Source organism: Elgaria multicarinata, chromosome 2, assembly GCF_023053635.1.
Source record: "Elgaria multicarinata webbii isolate HBS135686 ecotype San Diego chromosome 2, rElgMul1.1.pri, whole genome shotgun sequence".
In the NCBI taxonomy this organism is placed as follows: domain Eukaryota; kingdom Metazoa; phylum Chordata; class Lepidosauria; order Squamata; family Anguidae; genus Elgaria; species Elgaria multicarinata.
Genome location: NC_086172.1, coordinates 134,511,965 through 134,525,418, shown reverse-complemented (window position 1 = coordinate 134,525,418; position 13,454 = coordinate 134,511,965). Strand labels below are relative to the sequence as shown.

At 39.5% G+C, this 13,454-nt stretch overlaps 1 protein-coding gene across 1 annotated transcript in view; it reads left to right on the top strand.

The window, feature by feature from the left end:
• The window catches only part of SPRED1 (sprouty related EVH1 domain containing 1), an 83,625-nt gene extending 70,646 nt beyond the window's left edge, over positions 1 to 12,979 (top strand). Inside the window, exons 5-6 of the mRNA XM_063117749.1 lie at positions 6,135 to 6,293; positions 11,000 to 12,979. Coding sequence (XP_062973819.1) covers positions 6,135 to 6,293; positions 11,000 to 11,659 — 819 coding nt within the window. The 3' untranslated portion in view covers positions 11,660 to 12,979. The remainder of the gene's footprint in view (positions 1 to 6,134; positions 6,294 to 10,999) is intronic.
• Positions 12,980 to 13,454: the final 475 nt, after the last annotated feature.

Below are 13,454 nucleotides of genomic sequence, written 5' to 3'. Positions count from 1 at the left end.
GAATATTGATACGTATTTGATAAAAATTTAATTGTTGGAACAAATGCAGAAAAAAACAATTACCAGGATTTCAGAAACTAAGAACTTGTCTTGAGAGCAGAGATTAAGAAATTGTCCAGTTCAGCTCTAAAAAAAGAAAGTTCAAGCTACACAGAAATTAGAATAACACATTACAGTGATGAGATGTAAAACTAATGTCAACAGATTGACTGTTAATTTAGATTGAAGCAGTAACCCTGTTCAGACAACATGAGCTATACTTTATGGCTTAATGTGTCGTGTAAACCATTCCTAACCATGGTGGCTAAATAGCCACAGTTTAAACACGCTCACTATCTATTTGCTGCAAAAGAGTGAGCGCATTGTCTGAATAGGCCCTCTAACATAGACTTCCCCAAGCTGTCGCTCTACTATTGTATTGGGTACAACTCCCAACATTCCCAGCCCTCTGAAGGTCACCAGCATGGGGGAAGCTGCTCTAACAGATGAAAATCTGACTTAAGTGTGAGATTCAGAAACCATCTTCCTGGAGAGTTGGAGAGCAAAGAAGTCTTCCATCAGTTGAACAGGGGGCAGTTCCCCCAATGCCCCTGCAACATTCCAAACCCAGTAAGAAAGCATAAAGCTAAGGGTCTAACGTGCTGACTTAAACATGGCAAGAACACTTTCTGCCACTACAGTGAACCAGGTGGCTCTTGGAGTCTATCAACAAAAGCCCAAATTGTTAAAAGTATGTCTCTAGGATTTTACAAAGCAAGCACTTATAAATATTTAGCTTAAGTGAACTGATTAAGAATTTTCAACCAAAAGTAGGGGAGATTATTCAGGAGCCTTTAATCTCTTTATCCGATAATATAGTCAAGGTAGTTGGCAACATTTTTCATAACACCATTTACAAATTATGTTCTGTTACTGAAAATTCTTGCTGGTGATTTGTTTCTAACTCATATTTGGAAGCAACAATAGCGCTATTTGAGCATTCAGATCACATGATTAACAACCATGTGGAGAGTGGGATCTTGCCTACTGAGCCCATCCCCTGCTTTTGCATCTGTTTGGATCTCACTGTCTGTACGTTGGGTGGCATTTCTGTGGCGAAGAGCCTGCTCTATGTGTGCAGACTCCCCTTACGATGTGAAACTCTACACAATCAAGATTCCACATCTTGTGTGGAGCTTACACTGGTAGAGCAAGCTCCCTGCTACTGACGTGCTCCCCCCCCCCCCCCCCACATCTCCATGCAGGGACAGAACCTGCAGGCACAGCCCTGCTCTCCGATGCCACATGAGAGAATATTGTGTTTTAAGGCCCAAATAGAGATCATTGATATCATAATCCCTATCACAATATGCTGGTCAACTCTAGGGAAATGGCCATCTCTTCTACTGCATTGTTATAGAGCAGGTTTGGCGCAGGAAAGCGTAATGTGCTCAAGTTTCTTTCTGTATACCAGAAAAGGGTAACCTGCCTTATTCCTTATTCTGTGCTTGTTCTCCAAAGAAATGAATGAAGATACACAAAGTACAACACTAAAGGGTTGCCTTTAGTAACGCCTATGATATATTTGTATTTGTTGGTTCATTTTCATTGCAGTTACGCAGGATGTGGTTTATAATTCCCAAGGGCATTGAATTTTTGTTTGCAACTTTTTAAAAGAAGAGAAGTAATGGTTCACCTTGCTTTTTTAAAAAAATGATTTCATAGTTTATGGCCTCTTAAACCGGTACACTGCTGCAGCTTTGTTGCATGTAATATATCAGAGGTAGCAGTTTACTTGCTTTTTCGTCGTTGTTTCTCTCCAGTGGAGCTACTGAATATCTTGAAAGATAACAGGTTTGTTTGTATGATGAATTTTGGAGGCTTGATAAGGCAACTTTTATGCCACAATAAACTAGTTAAGATTTTGTCAGTGCTTCGGAGTTTATCTATATAAAATTCTTCTCTACACATATTTTATACTGAGTTGTAAATAGTGTAATCTCCCAAGCATCTGAAGTAAGCACTCTGTCATTGCTGTTCAATTTAAGAAGTAAATTTTGCATGAAATTTTACTATAAACATGGGCAGATTCTGATTGAATTGATCTTTGACTGTGGCTAGTTGACCTGTGCTGCAGTTTTGTATTTCATTACATGTGACTAAACACAATCTACAAAAGCTTACCAATTAACTTCATTGAGATTAAGCTGGGTGCAGGATTGCAGCCTATATCTTTTTTCCCTTTTTCTTTTTGTTCTTCCAAAGAAGCTCTCTGCTTGTTTTGCGTTAGTGATTTGCATTCACTTGGGATCATAAAAGAAGGGGAAGTGTTGTGTCAGTAATTCAGCTATGCTTTTAGGACATGCTTTATATGGGAAACATTGTGTCTTAAATGACTGGAAAATATTCTGCAGTTTCTAGGCCACTTCTGAAGGTATTCTGAAGGTGGGGAGGAGTATGCAACTAATTGTAGGGAAACAGCTGTTAGAATTGAAAGTAATTGCTCTGTTCTGCAGAATCACCAAAACAGAGATTTTTTGGAACTTGAAGTATATACAGATTGGGGGGGTACCTTTTAAAAATGCAGTCTAGTGAAGGGATCTAATAAGCAAACAGGTAAGAAAATAATGGACGGTCCTAAAAGAGGTAGGAGAGTATAGTCTCATTAACCCTTCTCAGATCACTTGCTCAGTGATAGAGGATTGTTCATAATGATGCTTGCAGGAGAGTGCAGGGTTCTCTTTTCCAAGCTTCATCCTGGGAAAAGTGAGGAGAGGAGCTTTGAAAAAGAGGGAATCTCAGTCTGGTTTTCATTTTCTCTACAGCTGTCATCTGGCATTGAGTTCTGCTGGGCTGCTACAGCTGGAGTCATTTTATTGCTTTTACCCAGCATCCTTTTGCTTGTGCACACAGAAATGTTTTAATAGTCTTGGAAAAAAGTCAGAGTATCTCTTAGCAACCATAGGACAGTAATTATTATACCAGCAGCTGGGAGCAAACCAGATTTCCGTTGTGCATTAAAAACTGGCGCAGGTTACTTTACAGATGATACTGGCTAGCCTATGCCAGTGCTGTGGTTGAAGGATATTGAATGTGGGCGGTGCGTAATTGCTTTGGCAGTAGAAAAGAAGTGGGGATTTGTGCATCTATGTGTGTGTTTCATGTGAGATATTGACCATATATAACATTAATATATGTTTCTTCTATTGTAAGAATATTTTACTTGCATAGAAAAATAAGACAGAATAAAATGTTAGCTTGTTTTTTGTTTTTTTAATTGAGTTTAAAAAAAAAAAAACACCATATAGTGAAAGCAAAAACAAAACACATTAATACATCAGAATCCCTCCCCAAGCTTGGTCAATTTTTTTAAAAAAATCTTCTTCCAACTTTCATTTTCTTTTTCTATTCCAGGGTGGTAAATTGATTTTTTTTATATTTCATTTATTTATATATAGTTTTCTTTTCATGAGTCCCACAAATTTCTATAAGCTTCTGCCAAAGTTATTCTGTTCTATTCTTTTTTCATATAGTCTCTGTATTTTTGCCAGTCCTTCAGAAAAGTGTCTCTTTTCTTTATTCCTCTATGTACTATTAACTTTTGTGTGAGCTTTTCATTCATTGCTATATCCCTGCCCCCCAAGAAAAAGAAAAGAAAATGTTAGCTTGTGTTTGAACCTCTTTCTCTCAGGTTGGTGTTTCCCAATATTTATTTATGTATTTGGTTCTGATTTGTTGATTTGCTTGCTTGTTCAGCGTTAGCCATCCTGTGAAAATTCATATTAGACTAAAATACGGCATAGTTGTGCTGCACCCAAAAAACCATTCTGAAATATTTATTTATTTTATTTAAAGCCACTTCAGCCAAAGTAGCTCTCAGATTAATAAAAGCAAGGCTCCCAGAGAAGTTTACAGACTGATAAAAATAACCCCGTCGCTGCCTTCAGTCTTATAATCTAAAAAGACACAACACAGAAGGAAAAAGGGATGAGGGGGGGGAAAGGAAAGCCAGAAAACCTAGGCCCCAATTCTTCATGTTATACGGTTAGGCCATGCATACAGTAGGAAGCCAATTGCTATGCTGTTAACCAGTAGGACTTGGATGTTGCTATAGAAAAGCTTTGGTAGTGGATGTGGAAGTGAGTTGCATATGCGCTATTTGTATACTATGTAGAGCACATACATCTTTCCATGATATGCAAGTTTTCCCTTCAGACATTACGCTAGAAGCAAAATCCAACATCATGTGAACAGACTTCTGCTCACACCGTGGAACTTTTCCCTCCTCTGCTTCCTTCTTTAGCCCCCTACTCTCCCTCACCATCTGCTCTGGGGGAGGTCTTCCAACCCAACCAGAGAAGTTTTTGAGGTCATGTGGAGGCTGCGAGGGATAAAGGGAATTGTCCCCCCCTTCCTGTTTTGCTGACAGAAGTCGTTCCCTTGGCAGGAAAAGTTAAATTAGATGCCACCCACAGTGACTGCTATTGCTACTTTCTTGAATTTACAAGACTGTTTGAGGATCCAGTGAAACGTGTTAGATCTGACAACTGTGCTCTATAAGATGTTTGGCATTTTAAAACTTTGAAAGTAATTTTCCTTTTTTCCCCTCTTTAACATGCTTTTCTAAGACAATTGATTCTGAATATTTTTGGGTCCCTTTCAGCTCAAATTTTATTTTTCATTCTGAAATTTTAGTAGCATGGAAATTACTATATAAAACATTAGAGGGGGAACTATATATTTAACCTTCAAACATCATTTTAAAATATTTTCCAAATGTTCAAACTGATTGGAACAAAAATAAAAATTACTAGCCAATTTTGTGTAAAATTAAAGTTAAGCCAGCAAATCTAAGACAAGAGAGGAAAGTTCTGTAAGTTCATTTATGGATGGTTCAGCTCCTAATGAGCAGTGTTCTTCTACAATCTAGGAAGCTTAAAAAACTGTCAGCCAGTTCTCTTCTAATGAACCAACTACAATAGTTTCCCTCAGTACTTAGAAGAGCTTAGTAAGTTGTGGTAAATATCTGATTTTATTGAAGGTGTAGGAAGGTGTAAACATAGAATGAGAATGGTTTAGTTCCCCAGAAACCAAATCACAAAATGGGTATCTTCTCTTGGAAATAGATTTGTTATATTGATGTCTTGTTCAGTAAGGCATGGGTATATACTTCAGAAGTAGTATCAGAGATGTAGCCTAGGAATGCATCTCGTCCTGTCCTTTTGTAAAGTGTTAACTTCCCTGGAAATCTTTGAGGTAATTACAGCCTTACAAAGAAGGCTTCATGTGATCACTGCTCCACTACCAACACACACACAAAAACATATCAATCTGCTGACCTTTTACTGCAGAAGAGTGAGTTGGATCCAATGATGTCTTTCTGCTGACAGAAGCAGTTCTGTCAGTGGAACTAGGGAGGGGAGTAATCCCCGCTCCAACCCACTGCACACCCTCAAAATCTGCGCCAGTGGACCGGGAAACCATCTGGAGCAGATTTTTGGGTAGCGGGGAGAACAGAGGAAGTCCCACCACACTAGCAAAGATCCACTCTTGCAATGTTGGATCAAACCCTGAGACTGAGCCACACACCCTACCGATATGGTGCCGCTCTTATTTCAGGAATACACCAGTTGCATCTGTCCAGAGGCAATTGCTGCACTTAATTGGTGCTAAGCAACTGACAAATACCTAGACCGCTTTAGTGCCTATCATTGCTTGGAAAAGAGATGATACACAGTCAGCTGTATATCAGTGTTTTCTGAATGGGAAATAGAAGATGGCATTTGCGTAGTCCCATATCCATACCATGCAAAATGTAGACGTGAATGGCTGTTCTTGTTTTCCCCCTCAGCTAGGGTACATTTTTATATTAGTTTTTCTTAGGGAATACTGTCCTCAGACTAGTTTGTACTCCTAAAAGTATATTCTGAGACTACATTAATGCTTTCTCCAACATGTTATTCAATCATACTGGTCTATAATAGAATTTCTGTATAGAAGCATCCAAAGGCATGTGTGTTTTTAAGTAGTCATCCATCTGATATGTCTACTAATCAAGGTTTTAAATAAAGTTGCAGTGGATTTCAGTTTTATATAAGCATTGCAAGCAAGACAAAACAAAAATAGAATTAATTTTAATCTGTTATACTTTCTAGGCAATTCCAGAAAACACATCAAGTTTGTTAATGAAAGATCATCTTTTCCAACATGAACCTATAGTGAGCAGTGATCCTTACAAAAGCTTAAGTATAAGATCCTCAGCCTTGGAAGATTTGAACTCCAGAAGATCCTACTTCCACAGCCAATCCAACCAGGTAATAGATCTTCAGCTAGAAAAACAAATGGTGTATTAAGTGTTCCAACATTATTGTTGTTGTTGTTGTTGTTGTTGTTGTTGTTGTTGTTATTTTATATTGCACCATCAATGTTCATGATGCTGTACAGAACAAAATAAAACAGAATACAAAACACCCTGGCATATGGCTTACATTCTAAAATCACAATAACAAACAAACAGGGAGGGGAAAGGCCAACATAATCTACATCTAAACTGCTACCAGAAATTCAGTTCAGACCATGGTTTCTGCTGTGTCAGGGTTTGCACGCTCCCCTCTTTCACACTTCAGAGAAAGATCGAAAGCATCTTTTTCTTTTAAACAAACCATAGTTCCCTGAGTTCAAACATTGCAGGGAGCTGTGGCTTTTAAAAGTAGATACTTCTGATCTTCTCTGTCTTGTGAAAGGTGGGCAGGGGAGGGACATTCAAAGCTTGTTCTTCGAGTTAGAAACCATGGCTTCCCATTACATCTGAACTGCGACAATTGCAGTACCACCCTTCTGCCTTCACTCCATCTGGGCATCTTTGCCTTGAACATAGTAAGCAGTGGCTCTCCAGAGTTTCAGGCCTACCTAGAGTTGCCAAGGATTGTGCTGGAAACCTTCTGCATGCAAAGCAGATGTTCTGCTAGTGAGCCACGTCCTCTCCAGCTCAATGTCTCCATGCTTACCTATGGTTCGGTTCACACAATTGCAGCTGGGAAAATAAGCCACAGTGGCTTGTTTTTACCACCGTGTATTCCCCTTGGAAGTACAGCTTGTCATGTCATGTGAACCCAGCCAAGATGGCTTGTTGCCGTGGTTTCCACACACACACCCATGACCATGTGAACCAGGTCAGGCTTCCTTCCTGTCTTAACATACAGTTTCTCCTGTCACTAAGTCCTGTGTGAATTTTTACTTACTTGGCCTCTCTCATTGACATGTACTTACTCTGTTCCTTACCTATACTCAATTCCTTGCCTTTTCTAGCTCCCTTTTCATCTGCATTTGCCATATATCCTTCCCAAAGGAATCCAAAGCCGCTGCCAACTCCTGCCGTCATCCTTCCTGGTCCTCCCAGCCACACATTACCCTTATTCCTGTTTCTAGTCTCCGTTGTTGCTACCAGCCAAGCACCTCTGTCTGTGTCCGCATCCCACACCCTTCCTGTCCTAGACATTGATATTTTTTTCCAGTCAAATAATCCTTCCCTTCACAGAAGTTGTACTCAGTTTTCCACGTGAACAGTTAGAATGTTTGTAACAGCAGGTCAGCCAATAGCTAGGGAAGACTTCCCAGCAATAGTCCATATTTGGCAGTCAATGCATATTTTTATGAGGTCACAACAAATCCGCCCACCAGGAGCAAGGGCCCTTTCTCAGCATCACATGAGAAACCTCCATACTCTCCTGACTCGCAAGAAGAGAGACAGGGTAACTCATTCTGTGTTGAGCTTTAGAGCAGGCATGAGCAGAACAAGCCACTCACAATTGCTTCTGCTTTCTCTGAGGACACCTCTCCCGTCCCCCGAATTCTCTGTCAGCTCAGAGGTCTTGGAGGAGAGGAGGAATCATGGCAACAACAAACTAGGGTTGGCTAGCAAGCAAAGTCAAAACTTGTGGACCCCTGATTGTTATGATGTCTTACTATGATTTTAGGGAGAGAGAAACAAAATGCTGCATGCATTAAATTTAGTGAATTGTCAAAGTTCTCAAAAATGTTGTGGAGAGAATAGAGCATAAATTTAAAAGCATCTTTTCTTAACCTTATAACTACTTTCATGGAAGTTGTGCCTTCTTTCTCCTCGATATAATGAAGTGACAGCCAGATATCCTGTGGGTACTTCACGCATGATTTTTTTCTCTGTCCTGAGTGTACTCGGGTGTAGGGAAATTGCCCATGTACAGGATTGTGTGAAGATCCCAGCTGTCTACTTCGGTAGTTGTATGCCTGCCACCACTTGAGAGTGTGCACCATTTGCACCTCTTCGGCTTACACCATTGGGCACCCATGTAGAGAAAAAGCCGTGTATGACATTATCTTTGCCTGACTATTCAGACTGAGCTTTCCCTTTCCTGGTAGATTCCTGCAATGAGCAGGGGGTTGCACTCAATGGCCTTGTAGGCCCCCTCCAACTCTACTATTTTATGATTCTTCCCAGGTTGCAGAGCTCTGAATTACACCCAAAGTGAAATGTTTAGAACCCTCTATCACAGAAGCTTAGGCTTGCATTGCTGCGTTTTAATTGAGAGTGGTCTTCTACTTAAATTTCAAAGATTTCCCTATTTAGCTTGTTCTAGTTGTTTAGACAGTTTTAACCATTGGCAAGGGTGGCTGATTACAACTTTTATTACTTTGAGCCAAGTAAGTCATCTTGAATCTCAAATATTCCAACAGAAGTTTGCTTTGCCCTATAATGGAGTGGCTTGTTTTTGCCTTTGGCAGGGATGGGAAAGGATTGTTTGCTTTTTAATCTTTGCTCATAAACTAAAACTTTATAGCAAGCGTATTTTCATTAATAGTGAAAGATGCTTCTGTCATCACCAGCCAATCCTTTAGAAGGCTATGGAAAAGTTATTTCTGTCTTGGTTTTGTGGATTTCCATTGGCTGCCAGCAAAGTGAACAACTTCTTTTGCCCTGGCTACAAGTTCCCACCACAAGTGTTAATGTATTTATTAAGCAAGTACTTTAGTAATCAAGGGGTTCTCTTTCAAAAAGCATTTGGAAATAATTCAGTCCTGAGTTTTAAAAGTGGCATTTATTTCTGCACCTGTAAGATGCATACCTTAGCTACTTTGCATCATGATTTTAAAGTTCATGATCTCGAGGACTTTTACAGATTTAGCTACTTTGAAGGATTTCAGTAGCTGAATTGCTCAAGCTCCCCATCCTCCACTTTTTTGTCATTTGGAGGGAGATTTTTTGAGTGTCACTCACATTTCAAAGTGGTATGCTTCAAAATGACCTCAGGAGGCTTGAATTAATTTTACAAATCCAACATTAAATTGGTTGTCAAATCACTTATTCTTCTGAAATTCCAGCTTCTTGTGTACATCAAAATGAACTCAATGTTCTAGTGCTTCTTTCATGCCTTTCCCTTCTCTGTTTGTAGCACCTTTTCTTCTGGAATTTGAATTGTTTCTTTAAATTATTATTATTATTATTAGGCAGAATCTAACATTGTGTGAGCAGACATCCACTTGTACAACAAGACATTATCCCTCTCTTCTCCCACCTGCAGCCTCCCACCTGCAGAAGTTCTGGGGGCATGGGGGGCTGCAGGTGGGAGAAGAGAGGGATAATGTCTTGTTGTACAAGTGGATGTCTGCTCACACAACGTTAGATTTCGAAAGCATGTGAGAGGGCTGAATGGAGGAACAGGTATCCTCCCCACCCCCGTTCTGCTGATGGAACCGGTTCCTGCAGGGGGGAAATGTCATTGGATTCCATTTTTTGGCTTATTTTGTTGTATTTCCAGCTCACCATTTAGGGTATGTCCCTTTCCAAAGTCGGTTACAATAAATCAGTACAATGCAGCATTAAAATTCCAAAATTTAAAATAGCAATAAAACCATCTAACATTAAAATAAGAAGAGCAGATAAAAAGGTTCTTAAATGTAACAACTATAAAATCACTCTAATGGAGATTGGAATAAAAGTCTTTATGATTTTCTAAAGGCCAACAGAGAGGATTCCATATGGACTTCCTTGGGGAGGACATTCTAGAGATAAGGGTGTGCCATAGAGAAGACCTTAACCCTGCTATTTAGCCTTTCTGCTCTCACTGGTAGACCACAGAGCAAGGCCTTGGATCCTGAGCTTAAAGCTTGACAAGTGGACATGGGTATAGGCAATCCTTCAGATAGTCTGGTGTCAAACTATGTAAGGCTTTAAAAGTACCTTAATTTGGGCCTGGAAGTGAATAAGCAGACAGTGTAACTGGCATGGAAAAGGTGTAATATGATCAGCACACCTGGGTCCTACAAGTATTCTTGCTGCCACGTTTTGCACTAATGGAAGCATCCAGGCTATCTTTAAGGATAGTCCCACATGGAATGAATTACAGTAATCCAAATCTGCAGATCTCCTGACCCATAGCACTTCTTTCTTGGATAAAGTTTAAGCTTGTTCGCTCTCAACCTCACCAAGGCTTCCCCAGTTCAGGGTTCCACCATTTCTTTGAAATTAGAAGATGGAAAAGTAAGGTAGACCTGCATATCAACACAATCTCAGCACAAACCTCCAGATGACTTCACCCAGAAGTTTCATTTAGATGTTGAAAAGTATTCTCAAAACATACCGTTTATGTTGTGTTTTTTATAGCTTGCTCTTTTTTCCATTATTTGGACTCATCACCTTACTTTAAAATTTTGGTTGTCCTTCCCCTCCTCCTTGTGTGACCTAGAATTTAAAAATTGGGCAGGGACTTATCATCATTGCAAATATCTTTGTGTACAGCACTTAATTGTTTAAGTTACCTGATAAACATTAAATCTGAATGTGATTTCTTAAGCACGTTTGTCACAAACCCTGTAATCCAGTTTCTAGAAAGCAAGGGTGCGGCCTCCCGACAATAAAGTGCTGTGATTCGATAGCTTATTTGAACTGAAAAACTGAATCACCAGCTTGTGTTGAGAGATCTGTTGCACCTACCAGTAATACAAAGTGCCTCTGTCTCCTCCCCCCCTTTCCCTTTTTCAGATACCCCCGAAGCCAGTCAGGAATGTCAGTTTTCAGGACGAAGAAGAAATTGTTCGAATAAACCCTCGTGATATTTTAATACGCCGTTATGCAGACTATAGGCACCCAGACATGTGGAAAAATGACTTGGATAGGGATGAAGCAGACTCTTCACTGCAGTGTCCTAAGGCAGACCATAAAAAATCAGAATATCTCTACCCATCTGGGGATGGAACCAAGCTGAATTCACTAAAAGAGTCAAAGAGTTCTGTGGTACTTAAAACACAACCTTCCTCTTTCAAATTAAAAAAATCAAAAAGACGGAAAGAGGATGGCGAGCGTTCTCGCTGTGTATACTGCCAGGAAAGGTTTAATCACGAAGAGAATGGCCGGGGCAAATGCCAGGATGCTCCAGACCCTATTAAGAGATGCATATACCAAGTTAGCTGCATGCTTTGTGCTGAGAGCATGCTCTATCACTGCATGTCAGACTCGGAGGGAGATTTCTCTGACCCCTGCTCGTGCGACACGAGCGATGACAAGTTCTGCTTACGATGGCTCGCTCTTGTCACTTTGTCGTTCATTGCACCGTGTATGTGCTGCTACCTCCCTTTGAGAGCCTGCCACCACTGTGGCGAGGTCTGCGGATGCTGCGGAGGAAAGCATAAAGCTGCAGGATGAACTGGTCTGGCGCCAAATTGGGCTGGCGAGTCTTTATTTTCAGGAGGTATCTAACTCGTGGAAGCATTTGGCAACCTGTCATGTATGCAAGGCCTATTGCAGAAGAAGCATCAGAACTCTTGTTGTGTATTACGAAAGCTAGCCGTGCCTAATGATCTGCTTTTAAGTGCATGGTACAAGTTGTGAAGGAGTTCTTGCAAAAGGAAAGCCTTTTCTTATGACTGGCAGTTGAAATAAGTATAAACTGCAGTCCATACTATAAGGGATCAAGTTCAGCAATTTGTACATTTTGTGGTTTAGGTGATTGGGGCGGGGGGCTCTTTGAAATAATCTATTTGGCAGAAAATTTTAACAATCTGCACTAGCGAGAGCTGATTTAAAACTAAAGAAAGTTAATAACTTGGTGACTGCAAGAAATTTAAATTGATTTTAAGTGCAACTGAATTGCTTATAAATAGTTTTTGGAAGCAACTTTATGTACAAATAACAAATGTTTATATTTAACGAAGTATATGGTACGAATTATTAAATCTTCCTTCCCCTTTCCAGTTGCAAAGCAGTTATGGACCACATTTCCAGTCACATTCCGTGATAGTATTTCTCAATATTTAACTAGTTAACTTAGTAGCATTTCTATTCCAGATGGACAAATCAATATTTTCAGTCTTGTTTTCCTTCAACTACATTTTGTATTGAGTTCCCTCTGTGTACATTCTGGTAATCTGAAAGCCTTTAAAATATTAATTATTGTAGTCTTGAATGACCAATGTTTTGTTAAGCACAGGTATAATTGTCTAATGCTCTTATGAGAACATAACATTTATTTTTATATATAAATAATTCTGGTTTCAATGTAATGGCAAAAGAGTTTTTTTCCTTTTTCTCAACCAGCAGATTTTCTTCTAGAGTTTCCTCTGAAAAATGTTGTTGATGACAAATGTTTGGGGAAGGAAAATTGCCACAAGGTAATTGACATAAAATACATATTTATCATTCTGTTCAACTTGGTACCAGTTATTTCTTCAGCCTACTAAAGGAACAAAAATATTTCCTATTTTAATTTTATTTGCCCTAGCAAAAATTTAAAATATTCTGTATGACAAACTGCAGCCAAGGTAGGAAAAAGCAAGTGAATTTATTGTGAATGAAAGTGGGTTTTACTTTGTCTTTTGAGTTGTAGCATATTAATCATGAATGTTTAACTTAACATTTGGCTGTGTGTTCTAAATGCCACCTTTGGGGAACTGCCTAAATGTCATCACATGGTATAACAACATAGCTGAGCATACAGGTTTTTTATTAATAAAACTCTCTAAAGCAGTGAAGCAGTCATTCATTTAAGAAGGTTAACGGGTGGGGAGAGGGAGAAAATATGTTTTTAATATGCATTTCCTGTTACAATTATAATCTCACACTACTTACTTTTTCATTTCTACCCATTTCGGTTCACCAAAATATATGTATTGATTTTATTTTCTTCAGAAGATTATGGTAAGGATCTACCGGTGTCCGGCCACTAGGGCTATTTATATTGTGTTAGCAGAAACCAGTGCTTGCACAATGTTAATAGCTTCCTAGCACAACAGGAAACCCATCATGCTAGTAAGTGCTCTTGATGTTGCACAAATGTTGGTTTCCGCTAGCGCAGCATAAATAGCCCTAGCTGTCGGACATGGATGGATCCTTGCCCAGGTTCAGTCATTGGCTTCCCCGTTTTCCTACCACTTTTCAGAGCCCAGGTATCAAACTGTATATAACACTATCTGTAAAATACTTTTTTAAAGAAAGCATTTAT